This window comes from Cyanistes caeruleus, chromosome 7 (assembly GCF_971803275.1).
Source record: "Cyanistes caeruleus chromosome 7, bCyaCae1.hap1.1, whole genome shotgun sequence".
In the NCBI taxonomy this organism is placed as follows: Eukaryota; Metazoa; Chordata; class Aves; order Passeriformes; family Paridae; genus Cyanistes; species Cyanistes caeruleus.
Genome location: NC_141707.1, coordinates 30,350,647 through 30,367,325, shown reverse-complemented (window position 1 = coordinate 30,367,325; position 16,679 = coordinate 30,350,647). Strand labels below are relative to the sequence as shown.

At 42.0% G+C, this 16,679-nt stretch overlaps 1 protein-coding gene across 8 annotated transcripts in view; it reads right to left on the bottom strand.

Annotated features, from left to right (window-relative positions):
- The window catches only part of SLC15A2 (solute carrier family 15 member 2), a 90,863-nt gene that overhangs the window by 21,610 nt on the left and 52,574 nt on the right, over positions 1-16,679 (bottom strand). For all 8 annotated transcript variants that reach the window (XM_086897421.1, XM_086897418.1, XM_086897419.1 and 5 more), the window contains 7 exons: positions 16,561-16,607; positions 13,150-13,237; positions 12,390-12,531; positions 10,454-10,546; positions 9,308-9,407; positions 4,137-4,227; positions 1,985-2,062 (listed from right to left, as the gene is read on the bottom strand). In XM_086897421.1, coding sequence (XP_086753547.1) covers positions 1,985-2,062; positions 4,137-4,227; positions 9,308-9,407; positions 10,454-10,546; positions 12,390-12,531; positions 13,150-13,237; positions 16,561-16,607 — 639 coding nt within the window. The remainder of the gene's footprint in view (positions 1-1,984; positions 2,063-4,136; positions 4,228-9,307; positions 9,408-10,453; positions 10,547-12,389; positions 12,532-13,149; positions 13,238-16,560; positions 16,608-16,679) is intronic.

The window sequence follows — 16,679 nt, the reverse complement described above, 5'->3', positions numbered from 1 at the left end:
AGAATATCAGAATGAGGCTTCAAAATTCTGTCAGAGATGGAGTTATCTGATTGTGTATCATTTGTCCCACTCCACGAGAGTCTTTGAGCACATTGGAATTTCAAAGAGATTAGTATCTTAACTTTTAAAACTAACCCTATTGTCTGGGTCAGTCCACATGCAGTGAAGAATAGCAGATACTTCTGTCCTAACACAGGAGGCCTGAAACACTGCAGGGAACTCACCTTTGCTTTTATCTGACCATGAACACCTTTCAGCATCCAGGTTTGACTTGCAGAACTTGAGAGACCTCTGAAGTCAGTTTAGGTCAGTAGCACTTTGCATTTGTGCAAAGTCAGAGTGGGTAGCTGCACTACCTGACCCTCAGCATCTCCCTCTGGAGATGTTGGTGCGTTTAAAAATGTGATCTGTTAGTTTTGCTGAAATACCTTCTGGCAATGCCATTAACTCCTTTGGGAGCTAATGTTCCTGCATTAGGTTTAGCATTTGGAATTAAATGGTATCAATCTACCCCATCCTTACAACCACAGCAGCCCAAACAATCTCCCTCTAAATCTGCTTCTAAATCTATCCTTGTTTTCCATCAACACAGGGAGAGGGCCAGTCAGGGCTGAAAGTGTATTTTGTCCAGCTCTACATGCTGCTCACGTAGTCAAATATATCACTTTCCAGAGCATTTTAGCATGTTACAAAAGAACAGAGCTGCTTTGCCAGGCAGGACTTGGAATATGGCAACAGGACACTAGCTAAAAACACATTTCCACTGCTGCCCTCACTGAAACTGCAATATTTACACCTTCTTTTTCCCCTGGGCAACTATTGCTCTGCCAGAAACATTCATCACAGCATGGTGCACAGAGGAGAGAGCCTGTGTGGCCCTAAACTGATAGGAACAGGCCGCAGGGGGAAATAGAACCTTCTCAGGACTGTGACCATGCACTTTTTTGAAAAAAATTGCTGCAACATTAGCTGTGGCCTGATGACCTTTCTTCAGTTTCCTGATTCTTTTCCCTGATGGAAATTTGAGTAGAGACTGCAACATTCACATTCTCTGGGGGCAAACTTTTCAAATCCCCGATGCTGCAGTGAAATGACACAACTGCTTGGTCTCTCAGTGAAGGTAACAAGCTGAATGAGAAGTCACCCCATGCTGTGTCAAAAGCTCACACATGCAGTGTAATAAGGGGACTGCTCTTCTCAGCAGTTTGCAGCTGTGAAATTAAAGCTAATAGGGTGTCCTCTCTACTGGCTATCAAGGAGTAACATGCCATGGAGTAAAAATGGGGAAATTGCTGAATGTTTTATAAAGGTTGGAGAAGAAGTCTTGACAAGTACATTAATGGGGCTAAGATGCAAGCATTAAGAAGCATGGGGATTGTGGCTGTCTCCTGACACTTGGATAATAAGGATTTTTTATTGCAACATAATAATAAGTTGTCACTGTAATTGTGGGAATTACTTCAGCCAAGCAAAGTAAGACAGCTCAGAACAAACTAACATTTCATTTAGCTCCTTCTGCAGCACACAGATTCAGTAGCAGAAGTCTGAGACATTAAAGATGGCCCTGAGCTGCAAGAAGCCCGTGGAAAGGTTAGAAGTGGCATGTTAAGCTTCTCTTCTATAAGCTGGGGTCTCTGAGGACTGCTCCGATTGCAGTTCAAAGGCCATGCCTGCTCACAGGCAAAGCTGCAAGCCATCAGGAGAATCATTTTGGTGCCTCCCTTTGCATTAGAGCAAAGCAATTATACTATGAAACATCCATCAGAGCACCCCCTTAACAGTATCATGATTGCAGTAAAACCATGGTCTGCCCACCATCAATGAACTACCGATATTTATTGCTATTCTGAACTGGGGAATTGTTAGGTGACCTTGAACCCTTTCATTTCCCATCACATTCAGAATTAATGAATTTGTGCACTTTCTCATATCCATGGACTCAAAAATGGTAACTCCTATTACAGGCATCACTTTTTCCACTTACCAAGCGCCAGCACCATCAGTGCTGCTGGGACGCCAAAAGCCAGTGCATAACAATCCTCTCCAAAACATTTCACATCCCCTGAAAAAGAAGTCAGAAATAAAAGCAGGTCATTACATCTAGACTTATGTTACCAGGGCTTTTGATTTGATTCCCTAAATCAGTCACTTCCCCTGCTTTTAAATCTTCTTTGCTGGTGCTTGACACTGTGAATTGAATCTCCTTGAAACACTTGTCCTCCCCTGATGAAGACAATTTGGAAGCAGGGTTAGTGTCTGCCAGCAAAAGCAGCTGATAATGGGATATTGATGCAAATGGTAGAAGGGAGGGGGCAGACAAATAGGTATAATGAAGTACTAGGAACTGTAATTGGGAAAAAAAAAAAAAAAAGTACAACATTTAAAATAACCTGAAGCCATTCTGTATTTGACTAGATCTAAATAACCAGTACTGTGTTTCCACATTCTTTGTGCCAGCTGCATCAGTCTTGAGTGAAAAACCTGAATTTGATTTCATAGCGACCTACAGTGGACAAAGTGGAAGCCAATGCCTGCACCGTGTAAGTGGAGGCCCAGGATAAGCCTTAGAACTCCAGTTCCCTTTCTCACCACCATCATTCTCACTAGGGGCAGCCTGCTCCAAATGTCAGGTCTTGCAGCAAACCATTAGGAAGCTAGGTGTGTTACAGCACAGTTTGCATCAGTCTGAGCTCTGGGTCACTGAAACCCTGTGCCTCTTGGACCAGGTCAGTTCTTGCACGGTGCTCCAGCTGCAAACAGCAAACCAGCAGTGAGCTCTGTGTTTGAATGCCAGGGGCAAGACATTACTGCATTCTTACATGGATAATGACAAAATGGCTAAAGCAAGCCAACAGAATTAACAGGAGACCAATCCATGAAGGCCTCAGCTGCTCCTGTTTGCTGTAGCTGGAAAGGCACAGCTGCACAGCATAACATAGCATTTATTTACTTATTTTTGGCAAATTAGCTGAAATCCAACAAAGCTGAGAGCAACATTATGGGCATGCTGAACTTTTAACACGCTAAATGAGTTGAACTTCTCTACCTGAAAATATATATTTCATATTTGTACCAAATGTCTACAACCTGCATTTCCTCCCTTCCAAGAAAAGATTTCACACTTAGAAAAAATATTACTCTTTCCCCATCCTCTCCAGTTCCATGTTGCAACTAGTTTATACTGGCATGCATTTTGATGCTTCAAGGGACTGGATTTTCATCTGCCCATTGACTACTTTAAGCAAAAGCCCCTCTCAACTGAATGCTGACCTGGAGACACCAGAGAATGAACAAGTAAGAGATATAGCATTTGTCTTTGTCTCTGTGCATGGTGTTAAACATGAGACAAGAGCATGTTAAAATGACACTCCATACAAACAGAGCTTTCTGGAAGCCATGGAATGGAATGAAAAAAATGGCAACTAAATGTGAAGACTACCTTGTCCCTGTCCCCATCACCTATGGCCTGCTGCTCTGCCACTGTGTGTGTATTTAGAGCGTGCCAATCCCTTTGGCTTCGAAGTGCTGCGACACAATGAAGGAAGTGCAGCAAGGCTCGGGGACTAAAAAGGGTTTTGCAAGCAGGCTGGAATATAAAGTAGGTCTTAAATGGGGCATAGGCCTGTGCTTTGTCTTCAAAGCTAGTTGCTCAGGGCAGCAATCCTGCAAGCAGACCCACGCAGACAAGCCTGAATGCCAGGACAGAGACCTCCAGAATCAGCAGCACCCCGTGGGAGGAAGAAGGTAGGACTTCAAAACCAGCCCTGCTGTTTTTCAGCCCTGATACTGCACAGGACAGCAGAGCTCCTTTCCCATCTGTAGTATATCTGAAGGCAAGTCCTTCGCTGGCAGTGGGGAGTAGGTGACCATACAGGTCCTTCCACCTTTCATGTTTTAATTCTGCAGTTCAGGCTGGCTTTGAAATACAATCAGGAATATAATTTCTGTGAATTGTCTGCCTGTATTATAAATCTGTTATGCTGCTACAGCAGGATTAACAAGGTGTAAATGCAATACACTGACCACTCCATAGATAATATAATTTCTGCCATTCTGTTGTCATAAGAGTCTAACTATGCACAGCGGAGTAGTTAGATGGCAGCTAATTTATTGTTTTATTCTAAATCCACACTGACCTCTTAATACAGGAGTTACAAACGTGGAGATCAAACTTCCAGCATTAATGGATAAATAGAAGATGGAAAAAAACTTGCTTCTCTCCGAGGTCTAAAACAAGAGAAGACAATGTCAATGTCATGGCTAATGCACTGCATTGGGCTTGCAAATTGAACACTATCAATTCTCTCGTTAGGAAGGCTGGGTAAATATTGACACAAAGTGCATAAAATGTTAAGCAAACAAGCTTGTCTTCAGTTGATGGTAAATGCTCACACAAATCAGCTCACGTTACTTGAGAAGTGCTTTGGGGCTTTTTGGCATTTCAGAGGAAACGCCGCTGCTTTGAGGGTGTTGTGAGACTGGAAGGAGGGGAAAGCATTTACTTATTCAGGACAAGTAGCATGATTCAGATCCTTTGTCACCTAATTCAATCCAATTTAGCATGGTTTGACAAGCTCATAATTTCTTTCCATGTCTGAGCTCTTTTTTTTTTTTTTTTCCCTTCCTCTCCTGTGTAGAAATAGAAAAAGAAACCTGTATATTTTAAGGAACTGCTAATCACAGCATAGGTGAAACACTGCCAGCAATTGACAAGTATCCATCAAAGAGGATACCACCAAGGTGAGGCCAATCAACCTCAAACTAATAGGGTAAATTAAATCTAGGGGAGCAAATTTAAGAGCCTGGTGGAGGGATGAACTCTAAGAGAAAGAGTTCTGAATTTAACCTAAGCTGCAACATATTGTAGTTCATAGAGTCAAAGGATTCCTGCTGATCTTCTTTCTTCCCACATAATTCATAATTTGGAAGGAATCAAGAATTTGATGCAGTTTGGTCCCTTGTGCAGGAGTGATGTGTGTGTGCAGGAGTGATGTGTGTGTGCAGTGTCTCCTGGCTTGCAGGAGGGACATGCATGCACAGTCACACATGTGCTGTATACAGTGTTAACCTCCTCCCTGAGCCTGGGTGGGACAGCAGAGAGGGGAAACAAAAGCAGGCTACCTGACCCACCCTGTGCTTATGTGGATCAGCAGCTCTGAAACACGTGAATTGAGAGAGGTAGTGGGGAAAATTGTGTCAGACATGGCATGGTGCCTGGAAGAGAGCTTTTTAGGGCACCTTGAGCCTCCTCTCTATGACCTGAGCATTATTTGAATGCAAAGCTTTAATTTAGCTGAAATTCCTCAGGGACTGTTGTTCTGTCTCCTTTCCTTCTAATGTGTCCTGCTTCTGTGAGCTCCCTGAGACAACTATATTCACAAGGCTAGAAAACTGGGGAAAATGTGAAGAATTGCAGGCAGCTAAAAGAGGACAGCTGTAAAGTAATGAATCCTGAGCTCCAGAAACATAACAAAACTTCCTGTAACTGATGGTGCAGCCAACAGGAAATATTGCTACTTCAAATGGCAAGAAGCCTCTTATCACAGGGGATTACTGCAGGGAAGAGGGGGAGGTGGGAGAGTATGGGAGAGCTTCTCTTTATGTCCCCTTGTAAAGTGGGTAGTGAGAAGGTCAGGATGAGAGCCCCATCACCTCCCAGTGCCACCCACCAAGGAGTCTGGGGGTCTGATTACTTGGATTAAGGGCTCTCCACCTTGACCCAGCAGTTAGGAAGACTTCATCAACTTGAGCTTTTGGCTTTTACACAATTTTATTTCCTAGAGTGCTCAAGAGTGACCCATACATTCCTCATAAATTATTTATCCTGGACTAAAGGATTTGAAAGCCTCATAAAAATCATCTCAATGGCATGTTCTCATGGTTAACAGAAAACAGCAGTGGGTCTTACTATCTGTTATATTCCATTCCTTGCTGCTGGTTTTGATAACCCAGAACTTTCTACTGCTAAACTAGTAAAATTTTATTTTATTTTTTCATTCTACCTTTGTGACTAGTTATTTATCATCATAGAGAAAACCAGAGAAATGAGCAGCCTCAGCAATCTTCCCCATTCCTGGATGGCCCTCCCATGATTTGTCATGCAGTAGAGCCCTCACAGTCCTGCCCTCTTCTAGCCAAACTGTCATGGCATGTCTCTAACCCTTCATATCTGACCAAATCAGAATTTCAGAGAGCTGTGATAAACTCAAGCATGCAGCTTTTGACATGATAAAGTCTAGAGCAACAATTACAAAAAAAAAATATGGTGGTGAAAGAAGAGGGTAGTAATGCATTAAGAATTTGGAGCACTTTATTTCACACATTTTCAGATTTTAGTGATGAAAAGAAAAATGGTCAGAGAAAAGCTGAAATAACTACAAAAATAATGACCCAGTAGCTTGCAAATTATACTGATTTGAATAAAGATTTTCCTCCCTATTGTCTTAATCTTTAGAGCAGACATACATTAACAACATGATTTGGATTAGCTAATTTGAGAAAAGGTACTGTACGTGATAATCCTGATCTCCTTGGCAACCAGAAAATAAAGAAACAAAGGAAAGCTATTAGCACCTTAAACACCATACTGCACTGTTTGAAAGCAGCTTTGGTCCCTAATTAATATGCACAGCAGCTTCACATTCCTATAACATATCGTAAATATAATTTTGTTCAGGCATTTTTAACTTGGATTTCCAATCCCATAGACAAAGGCATTTGGAAATCTCCTGCAGATAAATCTGTTTTTCCTATTTGACCTCCTGCCAAATCAGTCCCTATCACTATCTGTAGCAGTACCATTCTCAAAGTGGCAGATCCAAGACTATTATGTTCCTGAAGTACTTAAAAGAGGATCAGATTGATGTGCATTTACCTCAAAACATAAACTTGTGTCTAGGAATAGCAGGAGCAATTTAGTTATTTATACACAGAACTACCTCATCCCAAGTTTTCAAACAAAACAACTAAGCCTGTGCACTTAAGGACTGAGATTAAGTTTATTTGTGTCCTGAAAATTAAGGGGGAATCAAATGCTCCAGTTCATAGGGAATCTAAAAAACTTATTTCAGCCTACCTGGAATGGAAAAAAAATAAAACATAAGGCCCCCCCAAACACTACTCCAGAGGAAAGAAATATTCTGGGTTGGCCTCAAACCTTTCATTCCTTACAAAATCAAAACTTCTCATTCCAATTCTGATGACTTAAACTTCCTATCACATAGCATAAAACATTTGTTTCTTCTGAAAGGCCAAGACATTTCAAAATGGTAAAATAGAAAACTTTCTATTTTGAAAAGAACGTTTGAAAAAGAACGAATAGAGCAGAACACATTGTTCTTATCAGAATGCTTTTTACAGTTTTCTTTCTCTAAATTAGTTTTTCTTGAAGGTAGCACACAGGTGAATGTTTGAGCCTTTGTACTTGATAAATTTGTTGGAGAGATGTAGTCTGAATGCTGGAGAATGGGTACAGGCCCACACAACAACAGGCAGTTCAGGTTTTCTCTCTGTAACGCAGCTGTAGTCGTAAATTTGGAATAATAATATGTATGTGCCTGAGAGGGGTGCTGAGATTCATTAGCTGAAGTCTACAAAACACTCCGAAGATAAGTGTTACATATTATCATACTGTAATTAGGTGGTAATTGAAAGATGCTGGATAAACACTATTAATCATTAATATTCATAGAAGTAGCACTTGTGTAAATGCTGCTGCTGGACCTCTTGGAATTCTTTTGGGACAACTATTGGTGCAGCAAGCCAGGATGCCCATGCACTGGGATGCATACAGCTATCCCAGAGCATGTGTTCTGTGCTGCCAGCCTGCTTTCAGAGTTGTGCCAGCTGGGGAGGCTGGTGACCAGCAGAGCATTGCTGATCCCCTCTCTGCAGCATCCCCTAAAGCACCAGGTGCAACTGACAGCACGTAGACATGCCTGCAGGAGGATCTGCTTTGGACAAGTGACCAGGGAATGTTCCATGTTTTGTTACTTTCGAGTAATCCTAAGATTCATCACTTCAGCATCACTCAGCTCATGTGCAGGAAGCACTTCCCAAAGTTTTAAATTCAGTCTATATTATTTCATTACATGCTGACTTCATCCTGGGCATTGCAAAAGACAAGGAGAAAACTGCCCTACTGGGCTCTTTGTCCAAGGGCCAACTCTTATCCAACTTTACCGGTGCTTTTCCTGACACTCTATTAGTCTAATGTCCTTCTCTAATGCTTCCATTGATGGGAATTTCCATCTCCCAAAGGCCCTAGTATTTTCCATTATTTCTCTAGATCTATTTCTGGAAAAAAAATTCACACTGTCAGTCCTAAATAATCCTCCTTGATAAGCCTACTCACCACAGACCCCAACACTTATTTTCTTTTTTGTAGCAGTGGCCTTCTACATATTTGAGGACTTATGACACACAACTTGCTGATTTGAATACTTATCATTAAGAAAATATAAATTTTTATTTATATAATAAATGTGTGTTAGGTCAACATAAATCTATTTACCTTGAAGTCAATTGAAAAATGTAGCATTTTGCCTGAGGATTAGCACTTCCTGACCTGCTTTGCTTCCTTAAGTACTACCTTATCCCTGGTTGAGCCCCTGTGCTAAATAATGGGAGTTTGAGATTAGTGCAGATGAGGGGCTAAGCACTCACGACAGAGAATGAGGACACAAAGCACCTGGACAACAATTCACAGGATACACAGCACAAACACAGCTAAACAGAAACATTTCCTCAACTCTTCAGAAATTTCCATTCTGCAATATCCAGAAAACATTCTGGTATTACTTGCAAAAGGCTAGAATTTCCTGCAGTTCTTTCTGAACAATATCTGAGACTCAGACTATGACTGATTTGAGGAAAAAAATCCTACAGAAGCATAGGCTGGTGATAGTCTTTTCTTTCATTTGCACTATTCTTTCATTTCACAGTATTTTCTTTCATTTGCAGTATTCCACTGCAGTGCATTATAATCACCCCTGTTAAGCTGACTCGTGATATATACAATTCCGTGATATGCAAGACAGGATTTTTCAACTACTCTGATGTCCAATTAACATTTAAATATTTAGATGCAATTATGACCTATCCTTTCCAGTATCAATTCTGTTCTGCTGTCATTTTGCCTTCTTGAAGCATCTAGATTCTTTCAAGTCTTATGCAAACCATCCTATCTCATGTGTTACTACATCTTTTCTAGCAAACTGGCCCGTATTCTAAGCACAACAGGATTTTGATCCCATAAACATCCTCACAAAGTAAGCAGACACTGCAGATTTTAGGAAAGAAGTCTTACATGTTCTTCTTCAAACTGGTCCCCACCAAATGCAGAGACACAGGGCTTGATCCCTCCTGTTCCAAGGGCGATCAAAAACAGACCAACCATAGACAGGACCCTTCATGCAAGAACAAAAATATCACCATTGCAAAACATTTCCAGTGCTTATGAGAGCATTTTAGAAACATGACTCCTCTGATAATGTTGTCTTTTGCACACAAGTAATGATGATGAGCCAGATAAACAAACAAATTAAATATCCTATTAATTTGCAAAACAAATTAATTATCTGTACCAGTCAATTAACCAAACTGGTTTTGTCAGTTTCTTGTTGTTCTGAGATCCAATGGACATATAGGAGATCAAAGATCTAAGGAATAGTTTTTACTCATACAACAACAAAAGATTTCAGAGATCAGTTAAGAAAAAGAAAGAAACGAAAAAGGGGAGCAGTTTTTGCAGCCTTCTAGCCTGAGTAAAAGCAGACAAACTGTTTGAATTAGGCTCATTCTTGTGTGCTTTCTACTTCCCAGTGGTTTTCAAAATACCATTGTTGGCCTGACAGATTATGTCTCTAGGGAACAAGAGTATCAGCACTGGCCAGGTCTGGGACAAAGAAAACTTTCTGTAAACAACATGTGCTCCTGCCTGCATGGGCATATTTTTTAAGCCATGACCACACAGGCAAAAACAGCATGGTGGTTTCAGAGACACCACCCTGACAAGCCTATCAGTTCAGAATGTAGAGGGCAGTATCCTGTGGCAGAGACAGACTCTTCCCCTGTAATAAGAAAATGTATTTCAGTTTTCTGTGCCCATGCACCTGGGGGAACCTTGCTGAGCTGTGCTGATGAAATGAGGGAGGAAGGAGCCTGGTGTAGGCAGTTGGATGGAGGAGACCAAACCAGCATGGTACAGCAGAGAGGGGTGATCCCCAGTGCCTGTGTCAAAGGGGCTAGAGTCTGTGTCCTGATTTCCAACTCCATCTGGCATATTCACACACTAGATCCACCCTTCTGCTCTTACTCAAACATTCCTAACCCTTCCCTGATGAAAGTAATCCATGCACAGCCCCCAAAATGCTGGTCTGATGGAAGTGAAACAAATTTCAGACTGGGGGTAATCACAACCTGCTACAGCACTATGGCTCCAAGGGCTACTTACACATGAACTGCCTGGTTGCCCAGGGATGGAATGGCACCGACTGACTTTATCAGATGGCCAACAACATACACAATGGAGAGGTAGATGATCGTCCTGTGAGGAAAGCAAACAGCAGTGACTGAAGATGCTGGATGATGTACAGTCTGAAAACAGTGTGCTCATGTACCCTGATGTGGCAGCTCTACTTGGCAGACACACAAGGAACTGGTTTGTTCTACCGATGGTACAGTGGGCAGCTATAATTCCTTTGTGTCAACATTGAGTGCACTAGAAGGAATAGATATGCAAATGGGTTCAGATTAAGGAGGGATAGCCCCTGCTTTATTTGTAGACATTACTGAGCAGAATAAATGAAAAGTGTTCCAGTCTTGTCATGCATGGAAGACTGCAAAGAGAAAAGCACTGTTTATGTCCAACTCAGTTTCCAGATTACTAATAACCAGCATTTTGTAGGATGTGCATAAGTGAATCCTTGACTGGAAAGGATGTATAGAGACTGTTGCCCACATTCAACCCACCTAACAAACCTGAATTAGGAGTGTGGTTTCCTCAATGTAAATCTGTTTTGGGTCCCAAGTATCTTTGAAAGACTGAGCTCATCTATCTGCCTTCCATGTGTTGGTGAGGGAGAAGAAAAAATATGAGCAGGATGATCAGACTCTTGAGTGTATTCTATTCCTTCTAGATTAAGATAAATCTATGTATTCATGTGCTAAAGACATGTACAGAGGGAATCAAAGGACTTGTAGGGACAGAAACACTATAAGTCCTATGAGCTTTGAGCATGGAAGAGGTCCCTGATGTATTCAAACACTGGTTGCAACAGCTAATTTAGCGCCACATCACATCATTCCTAAAAGCCCCTCTAATCTGTTATATTGGCTAAGGTCCAGCTACTACAGCAAAAACCACTTCCCAATAAATTATAGGGATTACTCCAAGGAAAGTCTCTTGCAAGAGAGTGTCAAGCGTCTGTATAAGGATTTACCTTCTCACAACATTGTGCTGCAAGGTAGACATCTGCAAATACCAATGAACATTGCTAGGTGACCTTAGATAATGAATTTAATAAAGCCCCACTGTTATTTTCTTCATTCAAAGGGACAAGAAAATGACTAAAACTGAGCACAGAGAAAAAAGGACACTGATAGCACCTTAAGAACTTTCTCCTGGATCAGCATATGACAGCTGTTTATTTCCTATTGAGACTCTTCTGCCAGATAGACTTAGTCCTAGAGAGAAGAGTTCAGCTCTCTGACACCTCTCTTATCACCCTGACAGCCAAGACTCCTCAGACAATGAAAAAACAGTGCCAAGCAAAGAAAGTCCTATATCCAGCTGCTCATCACCACTCTGGGGCAGATGTTGGCTCCACAACTTCTCATCAGAAGGGAAGACTGCCTAAGGACTCTTACTCAGGAAGAGTTTACCTGGTTATGTGCTGCTGGAGATGATTTGAGAGAACACAGGTTTCTTGGGCATAAAAGTGGATGTGCTGACACATTACCTATGCTGTGAGAAGTGTAAGTACATTACAGTTAGTGACATTTCATCTGAATCTGTGAGATCTACATGATGACACTGCTTCCTCACTCTCTTTGAATCCTTCTCAGAAGCAGACCTGAGCAAACTGAGGTTTAATCACCGTACACCTCAGCTTCCTGAAGTCAGGGAGGGAAGGACAGTGGAGGAAAAGGGTTATTGTAACATTTAATTTATCGCAACTTTGTTGCCTACTGGCCTTTGGGTGTTAGACAAGCACAGAACAGCACACGCAAACAGATCAGCTCTATTAACAGAAAGGAGCTGACCTTCACAAGTGTGTCTTTGCTGCACTCAAGCTAGCTCAAAACTGGGAGCACACACAGCACTGTCCTTGCACAGGCTGCATGGTGTCAATGCATGCTGGCTGAATTAGAGAGATATCTTCACCTACTTGTACTTCCCCAGCCATGAGTCTGCCATGATGGCTCCGATGACAGGTGTGAAATAACACAACGCAGAAAAGGCATGGTACACAGCAGTGGAGAGATTCTCATCCCAGTGGAAGAAGCTTAAGAAATACAGTGTCAGGACAGCTAAAAGGAAACAAAAAAAAAAATTATATCAGATAATTAATGTGTATATCTGCAGGTAAGCAGGATCATGGTGGCAAGAAAACTACTGATTTGTTTAGCAACTGAGCAGTGCTGTGGAAAGATTTGTGCTTCCAGACCTGTTCCTCATAATCTCTGACACAAGAGAAGCTAAACGAGATATATGAGTATCTGACATCCTTTGCTCATAAACATTTATGTTTAACTGAAAAACATATTTTCTAGCTTATCTTACCCTAACCTGTAGTTCTGTTTATGCACATTTTCTATTTGCAGATTAGGTGCCTGTAAGATTCAATTCCCAAACACATAGATTGCACATCAACTATGAAAGACATCACACAGTAGAAAACCAGGTTTGATATATAGAGAACTGTATAATAATTTAGACTGGAAGGTACATTTGGCGTCCTCTAGGCCAAATTTCTCATCATAGATATAGCAACAATGTTAGGGTACACTGTTCATATATGCATTCCAAAATATCAACTAACTTTGAAAGACAGCTGATACTATGCACAGCACAGCTCAGAAACACCAATTCAGTTTGTGTAAAGACCTCAGGATGGGAAAGCCACTCCCCAGACATAGGCCACATACCTCGCATGCCATAGTAAGAGAAGCGCTCGCAGAACTCATTCACCACAATGAAGGCAATGCTCAGGGGGTAGTTGGAGCCACAGAGTTTCTGTGGGAGACAAACAAGAACATATCAACTGTCAAAGCCTTCACCCCAGCAATATATGCCCACAGCATCTGGGTGGTGGAGAGGAGCCCAGTCCAAAAACCAAGCACCAACAGGTGCTTGACTGGCCTGTGAGTTGGACTCAAAGAAGAGAGTGGACCTCACTCTACTCTGGCTTTGATTAAGGCTCCCATGTGAATCAGCCCGGCTGACATTGGCCCAGTAAAGACTGCCATGGGGATTTGTGGGCTGACAGCAGCCCACCAAGCTTGTAGCTCCAGGAACGCCACTGGAAGGATGCTACCAACTCTCAGCAATGCTAAAACATCAATGAGACAAAAAAAACACCTTTGGATGCCTTTTCTTCTGCACTTCATGTAAAGCTACCACCCTGCTCAAAACTGCTCCCTCTTCTAGTACCAGACCTTGCCTCAGAAACTGGGAGACCTCAGGGATCTGCTATCTCCTCCTGTGTGTGAAGCTGCTACCTGTCTCAATCTCTGCTCCTCACTTGTGCTGAGTTGTGCCACCACTCACTGAAGCAGAGCATCAGCCCTCTGTCCAGAACTCCCTCAGGCATGGCATCCATTTCATATTCCAAACTTGCTGGCATAGCTATGAATAATTTAATTTATTAATCAGAACTTTAAAAAGCTCCAGCGATGGGACTGTCAAACCTAAGTGTGGCCACTCTTTCACTAAGCCTGACTTTACTCCAGCTAACATCAGCACTTTCCAAGTGAAATATAAGGCATTCAACAGATGAGTGTTGGCACAACCTTGTGTGGACCTCTGTCCCTCTTGCTACCCCACAGTGGTCTGAGCTAAGCAGCTTTCAGCTTCCAGCTGCTTAGTAGCTGCACTGCCTCACAACAGGAAAGCAGGTTTACACAGCACTGCCCAACCTCTGCCAATTACCAGGAGAGAGGAGCTGGCCATGGATTTGGTGAGGAATCTGGGGGGAGTGTAGTATTAACAGACACTGCTATACTTATAGATTTAAACAGCCATGGTATGGCCCATTGAAGAGAGATGAACTCTTCACATCCATTTCTGTGCCTCATGTAGGAAATAATGAATTCCTGTACTTCTTCCCAGAGTCCCAAATGCAAATACAGTACCAAAATAGATGTGTTTATTCAGGTTTATTTCACCACCAAGAGACCTAAGCTTATTTGGATTCCCAAAGCAATGTCATCAAGTTTAGAGGAGTAGCTTAATGACACTGTCTTCCTCATCATTATGAAAGAGCAACAAAACAGAATGATTGTAAAAAATCAAAACTCCACAACTCCCACCTCCTCGCTACTTTCCATTACTTAATCCTCCAAAGACAAGTATTTTTGTCCATTTTTACATATAATATATATGTATATATTTTTCTCACTATTTATGCGCTGCCTTTTTATAAGAAAATCTTGACCTTTTTGCTTTACAAATAATAAATTTACAAATAAATAAATTACAACAAATACATAATTATCAATTTCATTTATGATTTACTCTGAAACCATTGTGCTCAGCAATATGGCTTGTAAGAAAGAGTGGGCTCCCTTGGAAACTGCACTGGGGCCTCCTGCTTTTAGACTAGCCTAAAAATGGTGTCATATATAAGCTGTAAATGCACAAACACACAACCATATGCACACACAAAATATTTTCTCCAACAAGTTTTTCATAATAAAAGAAGAAAATCCATAAGAGGCAGATTATGTTTTGTGTGGGCGCTGGGAGTAATTTTATGAAAATAGAAGTAAAATTGTACAATAGGGATTTTTTTCTTCCTCGGCTTCCCAGACCTCACTATACATACTCATGGCATTTAATATCACTTGGTGGAGGTGCAGAGAGTGACTGTACAAACTAGGTGGGCAGGTCCAGGTGCGCTGCTGCCCGAACTCACCCCTCCACACCCAGTGCACAAGTCCTAGTGGATTTATCTGCACTGGTTTAAGGTGCAGTGACTCATTTCAGCCACTCCAGCTGTGGAATGGACACCTCCTACAGACAAGCAGGGGCAAGGAGGGAAAAAAGAGCAGGAGGCAGTGACTTCCCAGCTAAACCTTCCCAAGTTCCTGAGCCACGACCCTGAGTTAGTGCTTACAAACACAGAGCAACGACTTACAAGTGAGGGTACTTCCATCTGGCTTTTGTGTCATGAGATGGCATCAGTACATGCAGAAACCCTCATGTATTCTCTCCACTGTATCACTGACCTGCCTGTGGCCTGCCTGGACATCCAAAAGTGGGAAGTTTTCATCCATGCGGAGAGCCAGATGCAGTTTGCTCGCTTTTGCGGGGAGGATCGTGCTCAGCAGAGAGCCCCAGCAAAAGCAAAGAGGTTAAGCCTGGATTCGTGAACACACAGATAGTCTGCAGTGCTTAGCTACCACAGCAAGCCTGGGATCTGTGGGATTATGGATCTCTTAAAGATACTGTGGAAGTTGATAGACTGTGTATTTGGAAAAAAGAAAGTTCATTTAAAGAACCCACTACAGGAAACATTTGTTTTCAGCTCTCCTTCTTGCTGACTAATGGCAAAATGGGATAAAGATTAATATTTCCCAGGAGCTCTGGATATCCAGTAGATAATGTCTGCATAGTAATTAAAATTGAGTTAAACAGTTGGTTTGCTAATGACATGACCGAGTTTTAAGACCAAGTATTACATATTAGCCTGCAAGTCAAAGTAGCTGCAATACAAGCCAAATTCTTCCTGAATCCCATGCAGTGAACAGTTTTTATGGGTCAAGCACTCAACAAGAATTAGCCTGAAAACCTCCATAAACATCAAAGCTGCAAGGCAGCAACACATTCACCTGAATGAGGCACTAAATCAGAGCCAATTATGTAAACCCAAGGCTCTGGCACTACAGCTGGCCTCTGTAACACTCACCAGTGGCCTGTCTTCAATCCCTGTCTTTCTTTCTGCTTTTCAGCATCTGGGTACCCTTCCCTGGTGGGTTTCATCAAACTAAACAGAGTTAAACTCCCTCCTTCCTATGCATGACAGCCCCATCCTCTTCAGAGATGCAAGTTCCTTCCCACAAGGAAAGTAGTGTTCAGGAAAAAGGCAATAAAAACTCTCACCCTTTTCCCCAAACATTCAGACAGTTTGTGTTTTCCCTTTAAGCTGCACTTTCTTAACTTAATCAGGTTAGTGGGGGGATTTTTGCCTTGAGTTGTTAAGGCTTATTTCAACCCTCTGCAAGAAAGGGTGTTTGTCTCTAGCCAGAGCACAACAGAGGAGAGAACAGAGAGATCTTGCAATGTTTTAAACAAGCTGAGCAGAAAGCAAAGCAAAGGAAACCAGCAGTAACACTTACCGGGGATTTTTTCTGAAGAGGGAAATCTCCTTTGGGGGGATCATCTCCTGCAGAAATAAAAGTGAACAAAGTTTCCTTGGATTCGTTTCTCTGAAAAGCGTTCATCTCCCCTCTCGCCT